Source organism: Bacillus rossius, chromosome 2, assembly GCF_032445375.1.
Source record: "Bacillus rossius redtenbacheri isolate Brsri chromosome 2, Brsri_v3, whole genome shotgun sequence".
Classification (NCBI taxonomy): domain Eukaryota; kingdom Metazoa; phylum Arthropoda; class Insecta; order Phasmatodea; family Bacillidae; genus Bacillus; species Bacillus rossius.
This window is the reverse complement of record NC_086331.1, coordinates 127,990,909-128,008,734: the sequence shown is the minus strand read 5'-3', so window position 1 is coordinate 128,008,734 and position 17,826 is coordinate 127,990,909. Positions and strand designations below refer to the sequence as shown.

Sequence of the window (17,826 nt, the reverse complement as noted above, 5' to 3'; positions counted from 1 at the left end):
TTTTTATTAATTCATTGCTGCCCACGTCGACTCGGTGCCTATTTTGCGGAACCGGGCCTATCCCGACCGTCTTCATCGTGATCACTAACGTAAGTGTTTCGCCGAACTTAGGAGCCCGCTCATCGAGCCCCCCCCCCCCCCCCCCCCCCACCCCCACCCGTTAACTTTCGGCACTGGCCGTCTCCAGCGAGCATCGACCCACGTCCCGCGAGACTGCTGCAGTAACCATTTCAGTGTCACATAGTGTTGTGTTTTTTTTTCTTGTTAATTGTGTAACCGCTAGATGTCGCCAAGTGTTGAAAATTGTTTTATCGTAAAACATCTTATATCAGAAACTAATCTATAGCATACATAAAAAGTTAAATATGTAGTTAATTTTTATTTCTCTTTTTTGAAATCTGAACAATAAAAGGGCAAAAAGAGGGTGAATTTGGTTTTTTAATCAAATCTAATCAAGCATGACATGATATTGGGCATGAATAATAAACATACAAATGTTGGTCTTAGGATTAAGCATGGTAAGACTGTATGTTGTGTGAAATTTATTTACCTTTGACATGCTGCAAATGTAAAATCAAAATTACAAATTGTAAAAGAATAAGTAGGTTATAAATTTAAATAACCTACTATTTCCTAACTGTATGCTGGACAAAATACTGATAGCAATGCAGTTTTTTTAAACATTCAATTTTTTATTTAATACTAGTAAGAACAGAAATACATCTAAAATTAAACTTAAATTAGCTATTGCAATTATGGAATAAGAACTAACATTTTCCCCCCATATTTTATTTGAGGTCTAAAAATTGAATGAAAATATTTTCAGGTTTCTGTATTTTCACGTTTTTTTGAACACCAACATACACATTACAATCAAAATAAAAATACAGAAATAAAGCCAAAAATGTCTGTACGTCAAAGATCATCTGTCATAACTTCAGGACATTAGTAAGCCCATAATCACATTACATATTCAGTGTCTCTATAACCATGAATTAGAAATGCACGTAGAAAACAAATACACATTTGTTTTATTCTTAAATCAATGTCTGATCATAATCTCTTCCTTGAATAAATGATAATCAAAATAAAACATGTTTTTAAGAAAATACAATGATACAGCTTACTTAAGATATACAAAAATTAAACATACAAATGTACAAATGCCAACAAAAATAATTGAATAAATAGAAAATTAACATTTATATACACCCACAAATGATAAACCATAAATAAAACAGGTATTGGAAATTTCCTATCTTACTTTTCGTGATACCAAATAGAGTGGAAAAAAATCAGTGAACATGAGATGTAATGCATGCCAATGTCAAATGACGAAACACTGGAGCTGACCAATCACAAGTGTGACATTCCCGTCACATGTTGCTATGTTTAAAAGTTATTATTTTGTTTTTACTTAATCTGTCAATTTTTTTGGTTAAGTAAAAAGTGTGTGTGTATGTATGTGTGTGTGTATTAATGTGTTTTCATCTTGTAATAAACAAAACTGTGAACTGGCCTTTGTTTTGGAGTGGAAAAAGATTGGTTGTGCGTTAACGTTTTGCAAGCCTAGTTAAGTTGGCCTGCGCCCAACGCTCATAACTGGTGAGACTGTGTGGTGTACTCGCACTGAGTTTTCACGAACTCTAGCACTATGTTGTTTTAACGAGTCTTCTCATGCACAGTACCTGAAAAACTTATGCATGGCGTTTGCAGAAAAGAGCGTTGTGGAGTATGTCTTGCCCTTTTTTTGTGTGCGACAACTCACCGCGTAGGTTAAAGGAGCATGCAAGAATAATTTAATAAAGGTTATTTTTACTATTGTTGTAAAATGAGGGACTTAAGGTGTGCCGTAATATTTTTTGACACAGGGACTGTAACATAAATGGGCCATTTAAATTTTAGTTTTGTTTGCAATTTGTAAAGTCTTTATTAATAATGAATGTTAACATTGTAAAATTAAACATATAGCACAACATGTTGTGTCAGCTGCAATATTTAGCAACGATTTAGTACTTGTAACTTTAGGGAATAATTTTTTTGTACAGTTTTTGGTAATTATGCAAATATTTGCAAGCAGCAGTCTTAATTTACTTTCTTTGTGGATCAATAAAAATGTGTGCGCAAGTACATTTTGGGAGCCTGCTATTACTACTCGGTTCTTAATTTTTCTACTAGTTTACCTGTGTTTACAGATCCAGTGCCTGCCGATATAGAGTTCACGAGAGGTTTTGGTGTTTTGCTTTGGAGAGTTTATTTTCTTTTTAAGAATTGCATGTGCCTCCCTGTTGGGTGTCAGCTTTTGCACTGCCCTGTCACTTAAACCTCAGGAGGCACTGCACAACTTAGCACAACCTCTTCTTCCATTGCTACCTCCGCGAGCATCATTGTCTACGGCAAGAAACAAACTACAGTGCAAGTGTGCAGTGGCACAATCTGCTAGGACTAAGTGGCAGAGGGACTGGTTAGAGCAAAGTGGCATTCGGCAAGGCCTCACATGTTTGTTTGCATGCTTGTTTGTGACAAGCCCACTTTATATCCTAGTTCAAATGAATGGGTTTTACATCCCAATTTCAATGACATTCTTCACTCAGTTTGGTGTTGAATACAACCACACAAATTAAAAAAAAAAAGTAATTTCCGCACACTTACTGTACATACAGAGACACATATTTGTACACATATATTTGTCAGAGGAAAAAGAAATACTTTACATTTTTTTAAACATATATAATTTAAATATTTACTAATTGCATAATTACTATAAAAATAAAATATGGCATAACTTTAAAAGTTAAAAGACTGAATTCATAATTTATAATGCATAAAATGTATGCTTTAGTATAGCATTACAAAATGTATTCTCCATTAATGCAATGCTGGTTGTAAAAAATAAAATGTTGTACATACTCATTAATTCACATAGTATTCACTAATTATTAAAAATTGAAAATATTTCTTATTTATACAATCTTCATTTTTCTTTGAACCCAAGGACATTTTCGTTTCTTTGCCACACACAGGCTAAGCACACGCTATGAGAACATGTCTGTCCTTAAAGTTTCTCAAAACATTACGAACAATGCTGAGGTTTCCACAAAACCCTTTCAGCTGCTGTGATATTACATTCTCATGTGTTACACTGATGCATGCACAGTGAGGCATTGCATGCAGCATATGTGCAAGTGATTAAGTATGAAAGTTTGTGTTTTTTACTGTTATGTTTGCATTAGTATTTCAATTAATATTTTTACAATATGAGTGACTGTAAAAGTGATGTTTTATGACTAGCTCAAGAAAATCTGTACATGGACTGAAATAAATAAATGAATGGTAAACACACACACAGAAAATAAAGCTTGGACAACAAAAAAAATAAATAAATAAATAAAAAAAACATGAGATACACAAACACCAAAATATTATTAGGAAGCACCCTCAAATATTTTGAAAGATGGGCATCTGTAAATTTATGAAAAGGACGTAACCTACATATCAGTTAAATTTTCCAATGGCGAATGAAAAATATATGTTCTTGAAAAGTGTCCACTATTAGGAAAAACATGCCATCAAATTTAAATAAAAATTTTTAAACAGAAAATAAACTGTCCCTGAGTTTTGGTAGCTCAAATACAAATGCTATCTATCGGTTGTATAGTTCTATAAAGTGAAATGAAACACCCGTACTACGAGAGTTGGCAATGGATGACAATGTTCTCATAAGATGCATTTGTAAAAATTGAAAAAAAATTACTAAAAATTTCTAAAACTAGATTCTCAGACCTTTCGTAAACTTCCTAATTTAATACCATAATTGAGATAACATGTACAGGAATTTATTTAGGAACAAATATTTCTTATTTTATTATTATTGGCAAGTCTCACGACGTATCTACTGAGCTGTGCTAATCTCAGCGCTCTGTGTATACATCCTAGTGATTTGTAGGGTTATACATTTTTCCCGGTTCTCGATTCAGTTACGGTTCTGTTTTAGGTTAACCTATACATAATTTACAGTCTCACAAAGATAAATTACGTCCTAATAAAAGGTAAGTTTATTTCTTCATTATGACTTATCAGCACCCCACTTTACCATAATCAAACCACAAACCCCCTCGGTAGCACAGTTGCTTCAGGTCAAACTAGACAGCTGGAGCAGCACTCTACAATATCCAGAAACAAAAACTAATAACTTTTTTTTTTACAGGGCTAGTATTTAATTTAGGTAAACCAATCAAAAACTACTTGATAGGAATTTAAATATTTGTTCACAAGAGATTAAATAAATTATAAAATACAATTAAAAACTAACTCAGCAAATGGAACATACCATAGCAATTGCAAGGTATATATGTATTAACTCCCAAGTTACCTGAGGTTTGTTAAAAGAGTACCTATAATTAATACATGATTTGTTGGTTGCATTATAAGTGATGGATGGCTGTAAAAGTACAATCAAATACCTACAGTTAATGAGTAGGTACTATTAGGCAACTTTAAATCACTGCAGTATATTTAAGATACGTTTTAAAAGTATACTGAGCCTGTTTTTTCCCCATAGGTCGACTTTTAAATGAAATTATCAACCCTGTGTTTTAGTGTAAAGGAGGACAACAAAAATCGGCACAAAGAAATCTTTTGTTTTCATTCTGACATTTCCTACCCACGCTATCTCCCCATCTGGGTGGGCTAGTGCAAGGGAGCGAAGGAAGGGAAGCGCGTCACCAGGGAGTTTCAAAGATTTACGAATTTTTACTTTCACATGTCACCCGGCAGTCAAAAATGTTTTTTTTTTTTTAAATTTTTCTCAGTTTGTTTTTCTGTTTGTTCCGGCATCAATCGAAAACCACTTGATGGACGAAACTTTTTTTCAAGTATGGTATTTAGCAAACTTAAACACTAGGCTACATATAATTACAGAATTCCAACCATGAGGGGGTAAATAAATATGGTTTTAAAATAATGAATCATATCTTCGAAGCTCAACAAGGTAAGTTACAATATTGGGTATTAATAATACACATACCAAAACACTTAACAGACTTTATACCATTTTAAGAAATTCCAACCCTAAGGGGTGTAACAGGATTAAGTTTAATTTTAAGAAGAAAAAATATATATATTTACAATTTTACTAGAACTAGGTACATGTAAGAAACTAAGAATGAACTACATACATGTAAAGTTACGTACCTATTCTTTTCAGTTGTTGAAATTCAACCTTTAAAGGGGTGAGTTTTATTACATCACAAAAAAAAATCACATCTCCTAAGCAAATCAATAAACATGGGTGTTGCAAATTGAGCACCAATAACAAACATGTGTTATCTTGCATGTTTTTATATTTTCTCGAGATTAAACTGCTAAGGGGGTGAAAAGATAGGTTTTATAGAAAAAAAAAAAAAAAACTATTTTGAAAGAATACTAAGCGAGAGGTAGCCAAATAAGCATGAATAACTTACATAAGGAATAATGTTTGTTTTTGCTTCCCCCCCCCCCCCCCCCCCTTTTTAAAATGTGACTGCACGGGAGGGTGAAATAGGGGTAGGTAGAAACTGAACATTAACTTACGTTATGAGTTACCTAGGGTGTTTTAACCATTTATTGAAATTCTACTACAAAAGGGGTGAAAAATGATAAGTTTGGTTTCATAGTAAAAAATAATCTAACTCTCTGAAGTAAATCAAGCAGGACATAAGAAACTCAACACAAATAATTTACATAATGTGTTACATAGTGTGTTTGAAATTTTTTTTAGAGATTAAACTACAAAGGGGGTGAAAAAAATTGTAAGTTAAGTTATATATTAAAAAAAAAATTGTAAGTTAAGTTATATATTAAAAAAAATATTCACAAAGAAACAGAAGGTAGGAACCCGAGGACAAATAATACACATAATTAATAACGTAGCATGGTTTTACACATTTTTAGAAAATCTATCACAACAGTAGTGAAAAGGGGGAAAGTTAGTTTTGATTGTAATAAATCATATCGCCAAGAAAATCAAGCTGAGGTGAGAAAATGAGCAAGAATAACATACATAATGTAATGTGTACCGTGTTTTAATCAGTTTTCGCAATTCCAATGCAATGGTGGTGAAACAGATTAAGTTTGATTTTCAATAACAATAATATAATATGTAAATCATATCCCTAAAGCAAATCAAGCAGGCTGTAAGAAACTAAGCAAGAATAACCAACATAATGAGTTTCATAGCATGTTTTTATCATTTTTCTATATTTGATCACAAAGGGGGTAAAATCGTGGTCAGTTTAGTTTGTTTCATAAAAGTCATATCACCAAAGCTAATCAAACAGGAGGTAAAGTATTCAGTATGATTTATATACACATAAAATCTACAAACTCAATTTTACCAATTTCTGAATTTCTACCTCTAAGGAGGTGGAAAAGGTATAAATATGGTTTTATTATAAACAAATCATAATATACTAATTTTATTTAAGTGAATTTAATATACCATTTTTTGAAATTTAAACTCTAACGTAACAGGGGTGAGTATTGTTTTAGAAAGAAATGCATTGTAAACCACTAAATCAGTATACGGTACATTTGGCAATACTAAAATAAACTTAATATAAATGTAAGTGTAGTAAAAATATATTTGAATTAATACCTGAGGTAGGAACAACGAGATGAGTTTGGTTTTACTTGGTTAACAGATATTGCCGCATTTAATAAATACGTGGTTCTGAATTTTCACGTACACATCCCTTTGGGAAAAGAGAAGAGGGGTAAAAATTTTGTGAGTTTTGTTTCATTAATTCTAAGCATAACTACATACTAATCTACTAATTCATAAGATAATAATTTTGATAACTTTAGTATACATTTTACATAAAAAATGTGATTGTTTCAAAAACCTTAAAATAATGTAGGTATCTGTATCTAGGTAAAACAAGGGAAAGTTTGATTTTAAATACTCTGTGCAAATAATCAAATTACATAACACTGAAACTGTAAAAGATGGCATCTAATTAAAAAAAAATAGGCACATGTTTAGCAAATTTTAGAACTGTAAAAGTAGGAAGTGTGATTTTGTAAAGGCATAACACTAAAAAGGAAGTTATAAAATCAGTATACTTAATCTATATTCAAAACAGGATCACAAATTTTCACAATATAAAGTTCAACCGTAAGCAGTCTTGTTACGAATGGTATCTTATATACACCTGAAATTTTATTTTGTCCAATTTTTTAGTAAAAATGTTTGGAATCATTCACATACATTTCTTGGAATGATAAAATATCAGCAATATCCTAAAACTGGCATGAACGAAGCCAATGGTCATTAGCTAGTTTAAAGATAATGTTGCAATCATAACAAAATTGTAAACTACTACTATTTTTTTTTATAAAACAATACCACCCCGAAAACAATATTTTATAAGCACCATTTGTGGACTTTACTGGGTATGTCAATCAGAAGAATCTCATACCACACAAAGAACTACTAAATTCAGTCTCTCAACTTTATCACAGAAAAACTAATGCATAACATTATTAAAACCATTATTTATGTAACAAATGCTAAAACTTACTTTATCACTTTTTTAAAAAGTTAACAGATGTAGGAAAATACATATGAGCACTATTCATAATACTATATTCTTATTAGAATTTTCAACATAGCTGAAAGTATTTTTCATTCTTAGGCACACATTTTAATACTCTTAGTTTAATTACAAATACTATGATGAGTAAGCTTTGTAGAACATCTTGGCTACAAAGATGCTTATTATGGAATACAATAAAAATTGAATTCACAACTAAATAAATGAATCTTTGGTTTGGACCTGTACTTTAGTAGCATAAACAGATACAAAAAAAATCTATTTTACAGCATAATCATGCAGGAATGTGAAGTTTAAATTGATTGTCATATTTAGCCTAAAACTGAAATGTTGCAATATAATAGTTTTAAAGGAAAACATGTTACTTTACAGACCAAAACAAAATATTGCAATGTTTATTGCTACCCTGTTTGCTGGTTGTTATCCAGCGTGTTGCAGCCACATGATTTATTGTTCGTACAAGGGTGGTGGCACTGGGACTTCAGAAGAGTATTGGCATTTGAGAGGGTATATGTCTCTGGTTCAAACACTGGAGGGTATTTGAGTCCTGGATAGTCCGGAGCCGAGCTGCTCTGAGACGACGAAGATGGCGCAGTTGCCGCTCTGCAAGATTTTTTTGAAATCATTGCTACACCCATCATTGGCTGAAAAAAACAAAAACAAACATAGACAAACATAATAATAAAAACAATCACCACAGTCAAATATATCAAACCTTCAAGTAAAATCCATCGAAAATCCCACATAACACTTGGACACAGTGTATGGGAACAATAATAAACATTAGAGAAATCAACATGACAAATAAACAAACAAGGATTAATGGCAAGGTGGAGCAGTTATGAAATGCATTGAAAGGGATAACTGGAGTAATTTTCATTAGTTTAGTTGTATGCAAAACCACGGTAAAAGAAGAAAGGGTATTTCTGAAAATCGAGTATATATTACGAAGAAAATAAATTTCACATAAATAATGTTGAAGAGTATTTATTTTGACACTGTACAGAATTATTTTGCACGTAGTAAGTGCAGAAATGAGTAATTAGCTACTACTATCTGAACATGTATTAAGAACAAATAATATCATTGTGAAATGGCATACATTAAACATAGCTAAGATAGATAAACAACTGTAAGTTAAAGTGGAAATGCAATTTGAAACCTCGAATCTTATAAGCTTATTATCATGCCAACTCCCACACATTTGAACGCATTAAAAAAATTAAGGATATGGTGTAAATTTTTAGAGATGATGAATCTAAGTTACCTCCTGGTCAGAATAAAGAATTACATTTTTTGAGAAAAAGCTATGGCCATATGTTTCGGCATAATGACTCAAATAGTCCACTAACAAATGTTATCAGTTAAATAAGATTAATATTTAAGTTGTAGTTCCCAACTCTGTTGTTTACTACAAGCATGTCTGCCAACTATAACACTTGAATCGCTAACCACATGACTTGCCCCTAGCGCAGCATGCAAGCTTTTAGCCTTCTCAGCAGAGATGCTGCTGAGTGCTGACTTGTGGGGCGGCGTAATATAAACCTTGGCTGGACACACATGTGTGTTGGAAATATTTCTGCGTTACGTAAATTATTGTACCATTTAAACAGGGCTCAAGTAAATAGGCAGTGATGGAAGAAAATACTATTAAGGAAAGCGTAAGCTATCATTTTATGATTAATCATGTTATAAATTCGTTGCATTTGTGTTTAATGTTGCAAGTTACATTGTCATTATGTGCACATAAAAATTAAAGTAGATGAAAAAGAGTTCCACTTTGAATCTATTACAGCACTATTTAAAATCACGTCCTAATTCATTGGCATCATTACTTCAAAACCATGCAAATCGAAACCCCTTACTAAGAGGGGTGTATAATGAACCACAAGATCCACAAGATCCAGTGACCAATTATTATGATTACAGTTTGAATATGCTCCGGTGGAAAGCAAACAACGGTGATGTGGCGGGGGTTCAGTTAGCGAACATTTTAAGCAAGTTTGTGGGCGCCACCGTGTCTAGGAGGCATGGACCCGGCGGAGAATCTGCTCTCTAGGCGTGACATCGCCAGTGTGGGGACGTGACTCGTTTCCCCCTTCACCTTTATAAGACTACCAGAGCCTGGCCTGATCTAAGAGTCAGGCACGCTGTGCTGACTGCTTACTTGGGCTCTTAACGGTGTCCCACAAACCGCTAGGTACTCGCACACACACGTGTGGTCAAGACGAGTATGAAAAACACGAGGTATGTGAAACACATCTCTTGTACACTAGATATAATTACAATAAGTAAGCTGCAAAACGCCTCGTGACATGACTGGCTTACGGACACCTTGTGGCTGAACAAAAGATTTGTGTTACTGACAAACTCTACCGAGCGGATGTAAACGTAATTAACTAATCAGCCGCGCCCCCGAGATAGACTCCGAGGATATTAGCAAACGATTTAGATTAAATATGAAAACAGAATCACCACGGTCAGTTAGCACAAAAGATGAACTTCCCGGAGTGCAGAGAGTGCCCTACCTCGGGTGGCGACGCGAAGCAACTGGGGAGATACCTGGCCGCCGAAGTGGTTCGTCAGCGCAAAGACGCCAAACTGAAAGTACCGTCAGGCGAACCCGAGCCGTGCCGCTGATGTGCGTCAGTTAAACATATACAATACTTCCCTTAAAATTACAAAATAATTAAGCCGGACTTAAACCCTTTAGCAATTTATGTAAAACAATTACAGCTCTGATAAATAAAATTTTAAGATGGCCTTTGGCAGTCCGGGTGCTTTGCTGTTAAGTGGTACTTAAATATGAAAATGTCTGATTGTTTATAATACCTGAAAGGACATAAACACTATTAACTTAAAAAAAAAAGCTTACAATATTAATTATTATTTATCACTAGCTCGACTGCGTCTCTTGCGGGAGTCTGCGACGCACACAGCGAGGAGTTCACATGCCAGGAGAAGTGGAACGCACAGCCCCAGATGACGTCAAGGTTAGAAATGACATGGTTATGCTAAATAAAGATAACAGCGTAATATACATTTTGAAATACATAGAGAGCTCCAAAATACTTGGGGACTGACTTAGTGCATGCAACTGAATGAATTATGAATGAATGAATTATGCATTAATGCCCCACTGATATCAGGGTCAATAGACAGGTATGGGGTTGAAATGTTGAAATTGAGCATTGACAAAATGCATGCATGAAAGAAACTGGAGTTCTGCAAGATAACCACCCAGCTTATGGCAACGCCCATCATGTTTTCCACTAGCAAAAAAATTGGAGTTTGATCCTGCAGAGAATCGAACCCAAGTTTCCTAAGTGGGAGACGAGTGCTCACACCATTGAACCACCATGGAGCCAAGGCAGGGATTCAGATAAAACTGTTGACCCCTTGGCACATGAAGGTGATGCCTCCAAAATCATGGACGCAACATCCTGCATGATTCTATATAGAATAAAAGCACAGAAAATACATTTATCCTGTGAGAAATATTCAAATACATTGAAGAACTACTGTATTTAATTGTATAATGTCCGCCATCGCATAATGTCTGCACATTTCTTTTTAAATACTTGAAATGGAATTTTTTAAAATTCGCATAAAGTCCGCACCAGATAAAGCAACCTTGGCCACCCCTGAAAGGCACAGTAACGGGATGGAAATTTACCAATGCTGTCAACAATGCTTTGACCTTGAGTTGTTCATTCTCCGGAGCGGTCACTGAGAGGGTAAGAGCGCACATGCGAGTGAGAGAAGAAAAAAAAAATGAGTGGCGTCTTCCACTAATCGCCGGCACCCAATTATCTCAACATCTGTCACATTTCTCACGTCCACTGCGGAGGGTCCCCAGTCAGCAGCGCTCTGCGAAGTAGTGTGCCGCCGTTAATATTTTTTCAACTGGGTCGAGGGAAGGGTGCCAATTTTACGAAGCAGCGATTTTACTAATGCAATCCGCGGAACCATGAGCATACGTAAAATCAGGGTACTAGTAAACTAATTATGAGAGAACAATTTTTTTACTCTACACAAAACATGTAAAATTTTGAGGAAAAAAAATTTTTTTTTCGGACTTCACCTCATAATGTACGCACCCCATTTTTTTTTGGTCAAAAATGAAGCCAAATTACTGCAGACATTATGCGAGTAAATACAGTATACGTTCCAGAAAATTTACTAAACTTACAATACTAATATTACCTTCATCTCTGAAATACTGCAGTCTGTTTGTAGATTGGGTAAATCTGCAGTCCACCCTGATGGTACATTAGAAGATGAAGAATGTGTCACTGAATTAAAATTTATTTTTTTGGAGGAATTCTTTGAGCCCTTCACTTGTTTATCCCAAAGAAATGTCCTATTAAGTTTTGGTGATGCTATTAATGGTTTGCATGGCTCTCCAGAACTCGACAAGAAAGCATCATCCGGTGAACACATAATGTTTTGATTTTTTGCGAACAAAAATAAACTTCGAAATTTCGAGGATTTGGATGTGTCCTTATTCGAGGCTGTTGGCAACTTATTTTCACCTAAATGCATTTCAAAAGCTAATTTCATTTTTGGGCCTTCCTCTTTCGGATGCACTTTCCTTCCGCTCGCAAGCACTTGAGATATTGGTGGAGGCTGATACTGGGCTGCAGCTTTCAGGGTATCACAGTTCCGGTTGGAACTCATGGCTGCAGTCGACTCCAGTCTTGTAGCCACCTTCTGCACGGCAGGTGTTTTACTGCTCGGCTGTTTGTGCGGTGTTGTAACTCTACAACAGTAAAACCAAGAATCACGACCAAGAAAATAAAACAGGGAAAAATAATAACCACCGCTAAAAGAAACTGTATCCATGTGCAGGATGTACAGTTAAACCGCTAATTTTGATAGACAATAAATCAAAAACATAAGGACTTGTTACTACCCCAAGCAGCTGCTGCAGTCAATAATTTAGAGTGCTAATCAACATTCCTGACCATTATGTTGGTGGGCTTGGTGGACCAGCTTGGCCAACAAGAATGTACATTTTATTTTAAGTGACCATACTTTGAAACCACAGCAAAGCAGAGAGCTAAATGCTAAAATATTAAAACAAATGTTAACTCTAAGGCCACAAAACAGATTACTATTGTCAGTTTTTAAGCTATCATAGTCACTCTGGCATGAAGAATACCTTAAAACATAAATACTATAAAAAATATGTACACGGCAGCAAAACACATCACAAGAGCAATGTGGAGATGTATTTGAGATAGTATAATATTTGGGATAGTTAATGCACATACATAGTTTGTTATGCCTTAGTTTTAGTTTTCACTCTTCTCTATTCTGGTGACACCTTATCACTCGGGACATACATTTATTGCATTTACAATAATGAAAATTTTTTTAAGCGAATTTCAAAAAGATTTTTGGGAGGAAACAAGTATTTTTAACTTTTTTATAAAATACTGAGAATTCAACACCAAACATTCAGGATACTGTGAAACTGACATTAAAAAAAAAAAAAAAACTACAGCAATTTAAATTATAGTTTGTATCTGAAAATTGCAAGAAAACATTGGAAAATGTCTGCATATTGTTCTTTTAACTACTGTTTGGTTTATATACATCTGTGACATTTGCTGTTCAGAAACATGGTACCATCACCTAAGATAATATGTTTCAGTACTAAACTACATGAATGCAAGGAGCCAGACACTGACAGCTCCACAATCAATAGTTTGTTCGATATCTTGAGTTCTTAGTATGCAGTATTTGGTTTATGACTCGCAATCATTTGACTAAGAAGTGCTTCTTCTGTATCTGTGGTTCTAAGGATACTTTATTATCTTTTGTGTTCGTTGTTTGTTTATGTGTTTGTAAGATTTTTGTTACATTTTGTTATATATAGTTCCTGGCATTATAAAAGATAGCAACCTGCTATATTATTGTGATTTACTACCCGCTGGTGTTCATTAAGACTCACTTAAAAAAGAGACCCCAGGCAGGATTCGGTAAAGAAATCATTAAAGAAATGGAAAAAAAATTGTTAATAGAAACAAGTGATTTACTAAGCAGCAATGTTTTTTTAAAAATATTCTAAGGTGTTTATAATCCTGCCAATTTTAGAGTTTAGGTATTTTTATTTCTGTACCTACCACTTTTATGAGGTTAGTTCTACCCTAATGCAAAGGCCACACATGCTTGTCCTCACACATCCTGATTGTGAGCTAGTTGCCTGAAATACGATGTGTATTAGAGGTTATACTTGCACACCAAGAGTCTACTAACAAGATAAATAATATTTTAACTAAAAACTAGCCAACCATGGCACGTGTGGGGTAAGAAGTGTTTAGGTCGGCTCCCGGTAAAAATCGTTCAAGGATGGTGAAAAATAATTGGAATTTTTTTAAAACTTGTGTGTTTTATCATGAAAGAAAAAGGTTATGTTAAAAAGAAAACAATTTAAATTTCACAGTAGTTTTTACATCGCTTTTTGTTTATAATCATCTTAGCACGAAATGGAGTCACCCAAGCCTCTATCGCTGTCTCTCAAGCACTCTAAGAACTGTCCAGGGGTGACCAAAACAACCCTGTGGCTGCAGCTCTAAAGAACATCATCTCTGAAATGTTGCTGTCTAGCCTCGTGTAACTGCATGGTAGTTGTCGAAGTCAAAATAGGAAATGAATCGAATGCTATGTGCGTTTATAGTGGGGAGCTGTGTGATCGTTGTTGAGGCATTCTCTACGAATTAAATTTTGGAAGAAATAAATTTTTTTCCTACTGATGGGTGCGGCCTTCAAACTCTAAGTTACATTTTTCCTTTTTTACGAGTTGGCCATAATTCAACTCAGCTAACCTAAATTTGTACGATTTGCGTATCGGGTTCGTACTTGGCATTAACCTTTTATGGGTGTTAAAGCGATTTTTCTCTGGTGCTACTTTCTAGTACCTGAGTGGAAAGATTTGGAAATTATTACTCTCCAGAAGGATGGTTAAATTTTCTGCATCTACAAAGTTAATTAGACTATAGGATATTTTATTGCTTGCTTGAAATATTTGGTAACTTGTTGAGTTCCAATTTTTTACAGAGCACATGAGGTTTCTGTATGCTAATTTCACGATATGCAAATAAATGAGTTGGACCAAAGTTTCTATACGAACAGCCCATTTAAATATTTTTAATAAATATTTGCATTTCGTGATAAAAATAAGTTGTTGAAGGTTGTTGTATGAATTTTTCCTTTTAATATTGTGAGTAAACAGACAAGAATATTTATATACTATAAACAAAGCATGAACTTATAAAAAATCAGTATGATAATTATTCTTGAAATAAATTTGTTACTGTACATGTAGATATGAGGTTTTGAGCCAAGAGAGGAGGTGAAATTTTCTAGTTAGAGGCTCACATAAAAATAATATATTTTTTTGGAGGCAAAAGGCTTATATGAACATAATATATTTTTATATTCTAATTGACTTGTTCTGATATAAAATCACCAAGAAGTGGAGAAAGTATAAAATTCTAGCTGAGAGGATTGTTTTTTTTTTAATGCCATTGAATTACCATGTTACTAGTATCAGGTGGGCTGAAGTGGCCATTAACTGGTAAACTACTTTCAGAGTCCTACAATGTTTTTTCAGAAACTTCCCAAATCCTGTAAGGGTTAGGCACTTCATCCTTTGGTATCATCAACTCTCACTGAGTTCGTAATAGTAAATCCAATCTCCATGACAAGTGAGGCAGTAAAAGCAGATCGCAATGCTTGACTGGTATTTAAGTGCTTCAAGCCCTGAAACATTCTCAACAGCTATGGTCAACCACCACCATTCACCTTAAAGATGGTGTTGATTCAGATCAAGCAGAGGGTGCTTCTAAAAAGGCTTCAACGTGTAGTGATACCATTAGTCTTTCATTCTGATACTACAAGGAAGGTATATCCTACGTAACTTCAAAATTTGGTGCCAAAATTGGCAATGCTTACATCATGCTTAAAGGCTCCACACTGTGATATTTTCAAAAGAACTAGTTTTTTATTGGTGTTAATGGCCTATTATAAGTGAATGGTATAGTGAATAGTTGGAGAAATCCACCCACTATTTTGGGTTTTCATCAAAGGTTGGAAGATTAATTTTGGGGAGCACAACATGAGAGCTACTAGAGAATACTACCTCAACCAGCTCTGCAACGTTTATGTTGAATGGAGTTAAAAATTTAAACTGCAGCCATTACTACGTAAAGTGATCTTGAAAACAGGCCATGTGGGCTGTACCTGCTTCAGCATCAAAATTAGAAAGTTAATCTGCAGCAGTCCCCACGGCTATGAAGTCGGTGCCAAAGTTGCTCTTTAAACACAGCATATCCCATGCAGTCGCAAGAAACAAAGATTTCTTCGTATTCGGTGATGGTGCACCCAGGCAGGTAAAATGTCCATTTCACCTGAAGTAGCACCATTGCTGCTTCCATACTGACCATAAATAACTATGATTATAGTAAAAACTACAATGCTGCAAACAAAACTGGAACTATACAGCCCACAAGACTAATGTTTGTGCTGGTACGCAGAAAGATTGTAAACCAAACACAATTGAAGGATTCTAGATTTGACTGTATTTTCTAAAAAAAAAATTACAGTACAAACTTTTTATAACAACAGTCATACATATGTTAGACTTCCATACAAAAAATGTTGATGGTGAATGCAGTACTTCATGTGTACAAGGGATTAATACTCACTTCGTTAAGGAAAAAAATAGGATGAATATTGTAATAATGACTGAAGATCAGCTATAAAATTCCAGAACGAATATTGACCATGCATGGTCGGTTAAAGTTAAAGTACTAGCACATGGGATGAGTCAACATGACTGAGAAGGGGGAGTTTAAAGGACCTACCAGCTGGTCTAAAACCAACCAAATTAGTTTTGGACTTAATTACTTTAGGCAAAACTATTTCAGAACAAGAATTTTTTGCCAAATGAATCAATGTTAAGTTTCATCAAGCCAAATAATTGTATGCCAAGTTACAATGGGTGACATGATTTTTGGCCAAATAACTTAAGGCCAAATGACCGTCCTGCAACTGTTCTAAGATAAATATTTTAGGCCAAGTGATGCCCACCCAGAATTTAAAAACAATACGCTAGAATAAAACCCAATCCCAATGAAAACACTAATTTAGATTAGGTGGCATGACAGTGAGTTTAAAAATAATAATAAAAAAACTGTAAACTTACTGTTCTAAGTTTTCAACAGTGATGATCAGTTTTTGTTGCCCACAAGGTTGAAAGGGGAGATTCCCAATACCTGGCTCTGAAGGCTTGAGGAAGCAAGGTTGGAGAAGGAACATGAGACAATGAGAAAAAGGAAAGGAAACTAATCAATAGGTAGGCAGAAGCTGGGAAGAAAATGACCCAGGAAATCCAAACTGTGAAACAGTTTACATGCATTTGTGTGTCAAGTCAAACAGTCATCTGAGACATACAACCTTCAGTGGCATACATCGCAAATTTTTCAAAAATTATTGCGGCAAATTATGTTTGGATCAGGAGTAGCTGAGAATTAATTGAAATACAACAGTTACTTAATTATTTTTGTTAACTGCACACTGAAGTCTGAATTATGTACCTTTGAACTATTTAAAACTGCAAAATCCAAATTACATTCACACAGTAATTATTTAAAGTGTTATGTTCTACACACAAATTAGAAGAAAATCTCTCAATCTATAAAAACTTATTCATGTTCAAAGAAACTGAAGTTTTACATTACCTGACATCTTGAGGGTTGTCTCGAAAGAAATGTCTCTTACTAAAATTTCCTTTCCTGTTCACTGATACAGGTGGCATCTCATTATGCAGATCACTTGCAGAACTAACTTCTGAGCCATTTGGTGTCAGTTCACTGTTGGCTGTGGAACTGTCTAGAAAAATTAATAGAATAAATATATTTCAACAAACCATATCTCAATATTTCATAGACTGTGCAGAGCTTACAAAGTAAAACTAAAAAAGAATGTATCTACATACATATATGCATAAATATCAATGTACAAGCACGAATATAAGCACATTCATATATGTATACATTTGAGAGTACAAGCGAATGCCAGGGAGGATCTTTGAGTGGACACAAAAGGAAAGAAAGAATTGCATGCACATAGCAAAAAAAAAAAAAAATATATATTCAGCCAGACAAAGACATTCTGTTATGATGCAATTGCATGTGAGGAAATATGCTTTTAAGTTAATAAGTAC

General features: G+C 34.4%; 1 protein-coding gene across 3 annotated transcripts in view; it reads right to left on the bottom strand.

Moving 5' to 3' along the window:
- Positions 1-525: 525 nt before the first annotated feature.
- Positions 526-17,826, bottom strand: part of LOC134529812 (uncharacterized) — a 92,606-nt gene continuing 75,305 nt past the window's right edge. For 2 of the 3 annotated variants that reach the window (XM_063364277.1, XM_063364278.1), the window contains 3 exons: positions 17,342-17,492; positions 11,799-12,354; positions 526-8,236 (listed from right to left, as the gene is read on the bottom strand). In XM_063364277.1, coding sequence (XP_063220347.1) covers positions 7,994-8,236; positions 11,799-12,354; positions 17,342-17,492 — 950 coding nt within the window. In that variant the 3' untranslated portion in view covers positions 526-7,993. Of the gene's footprint in view, positions 8,237-11,798; positions 12,355-17,341; positions 17,493-17,826 lie in introns of those variants that run through there. The other variant, XM_063364280.1, reaches the window with a different exon arrangement.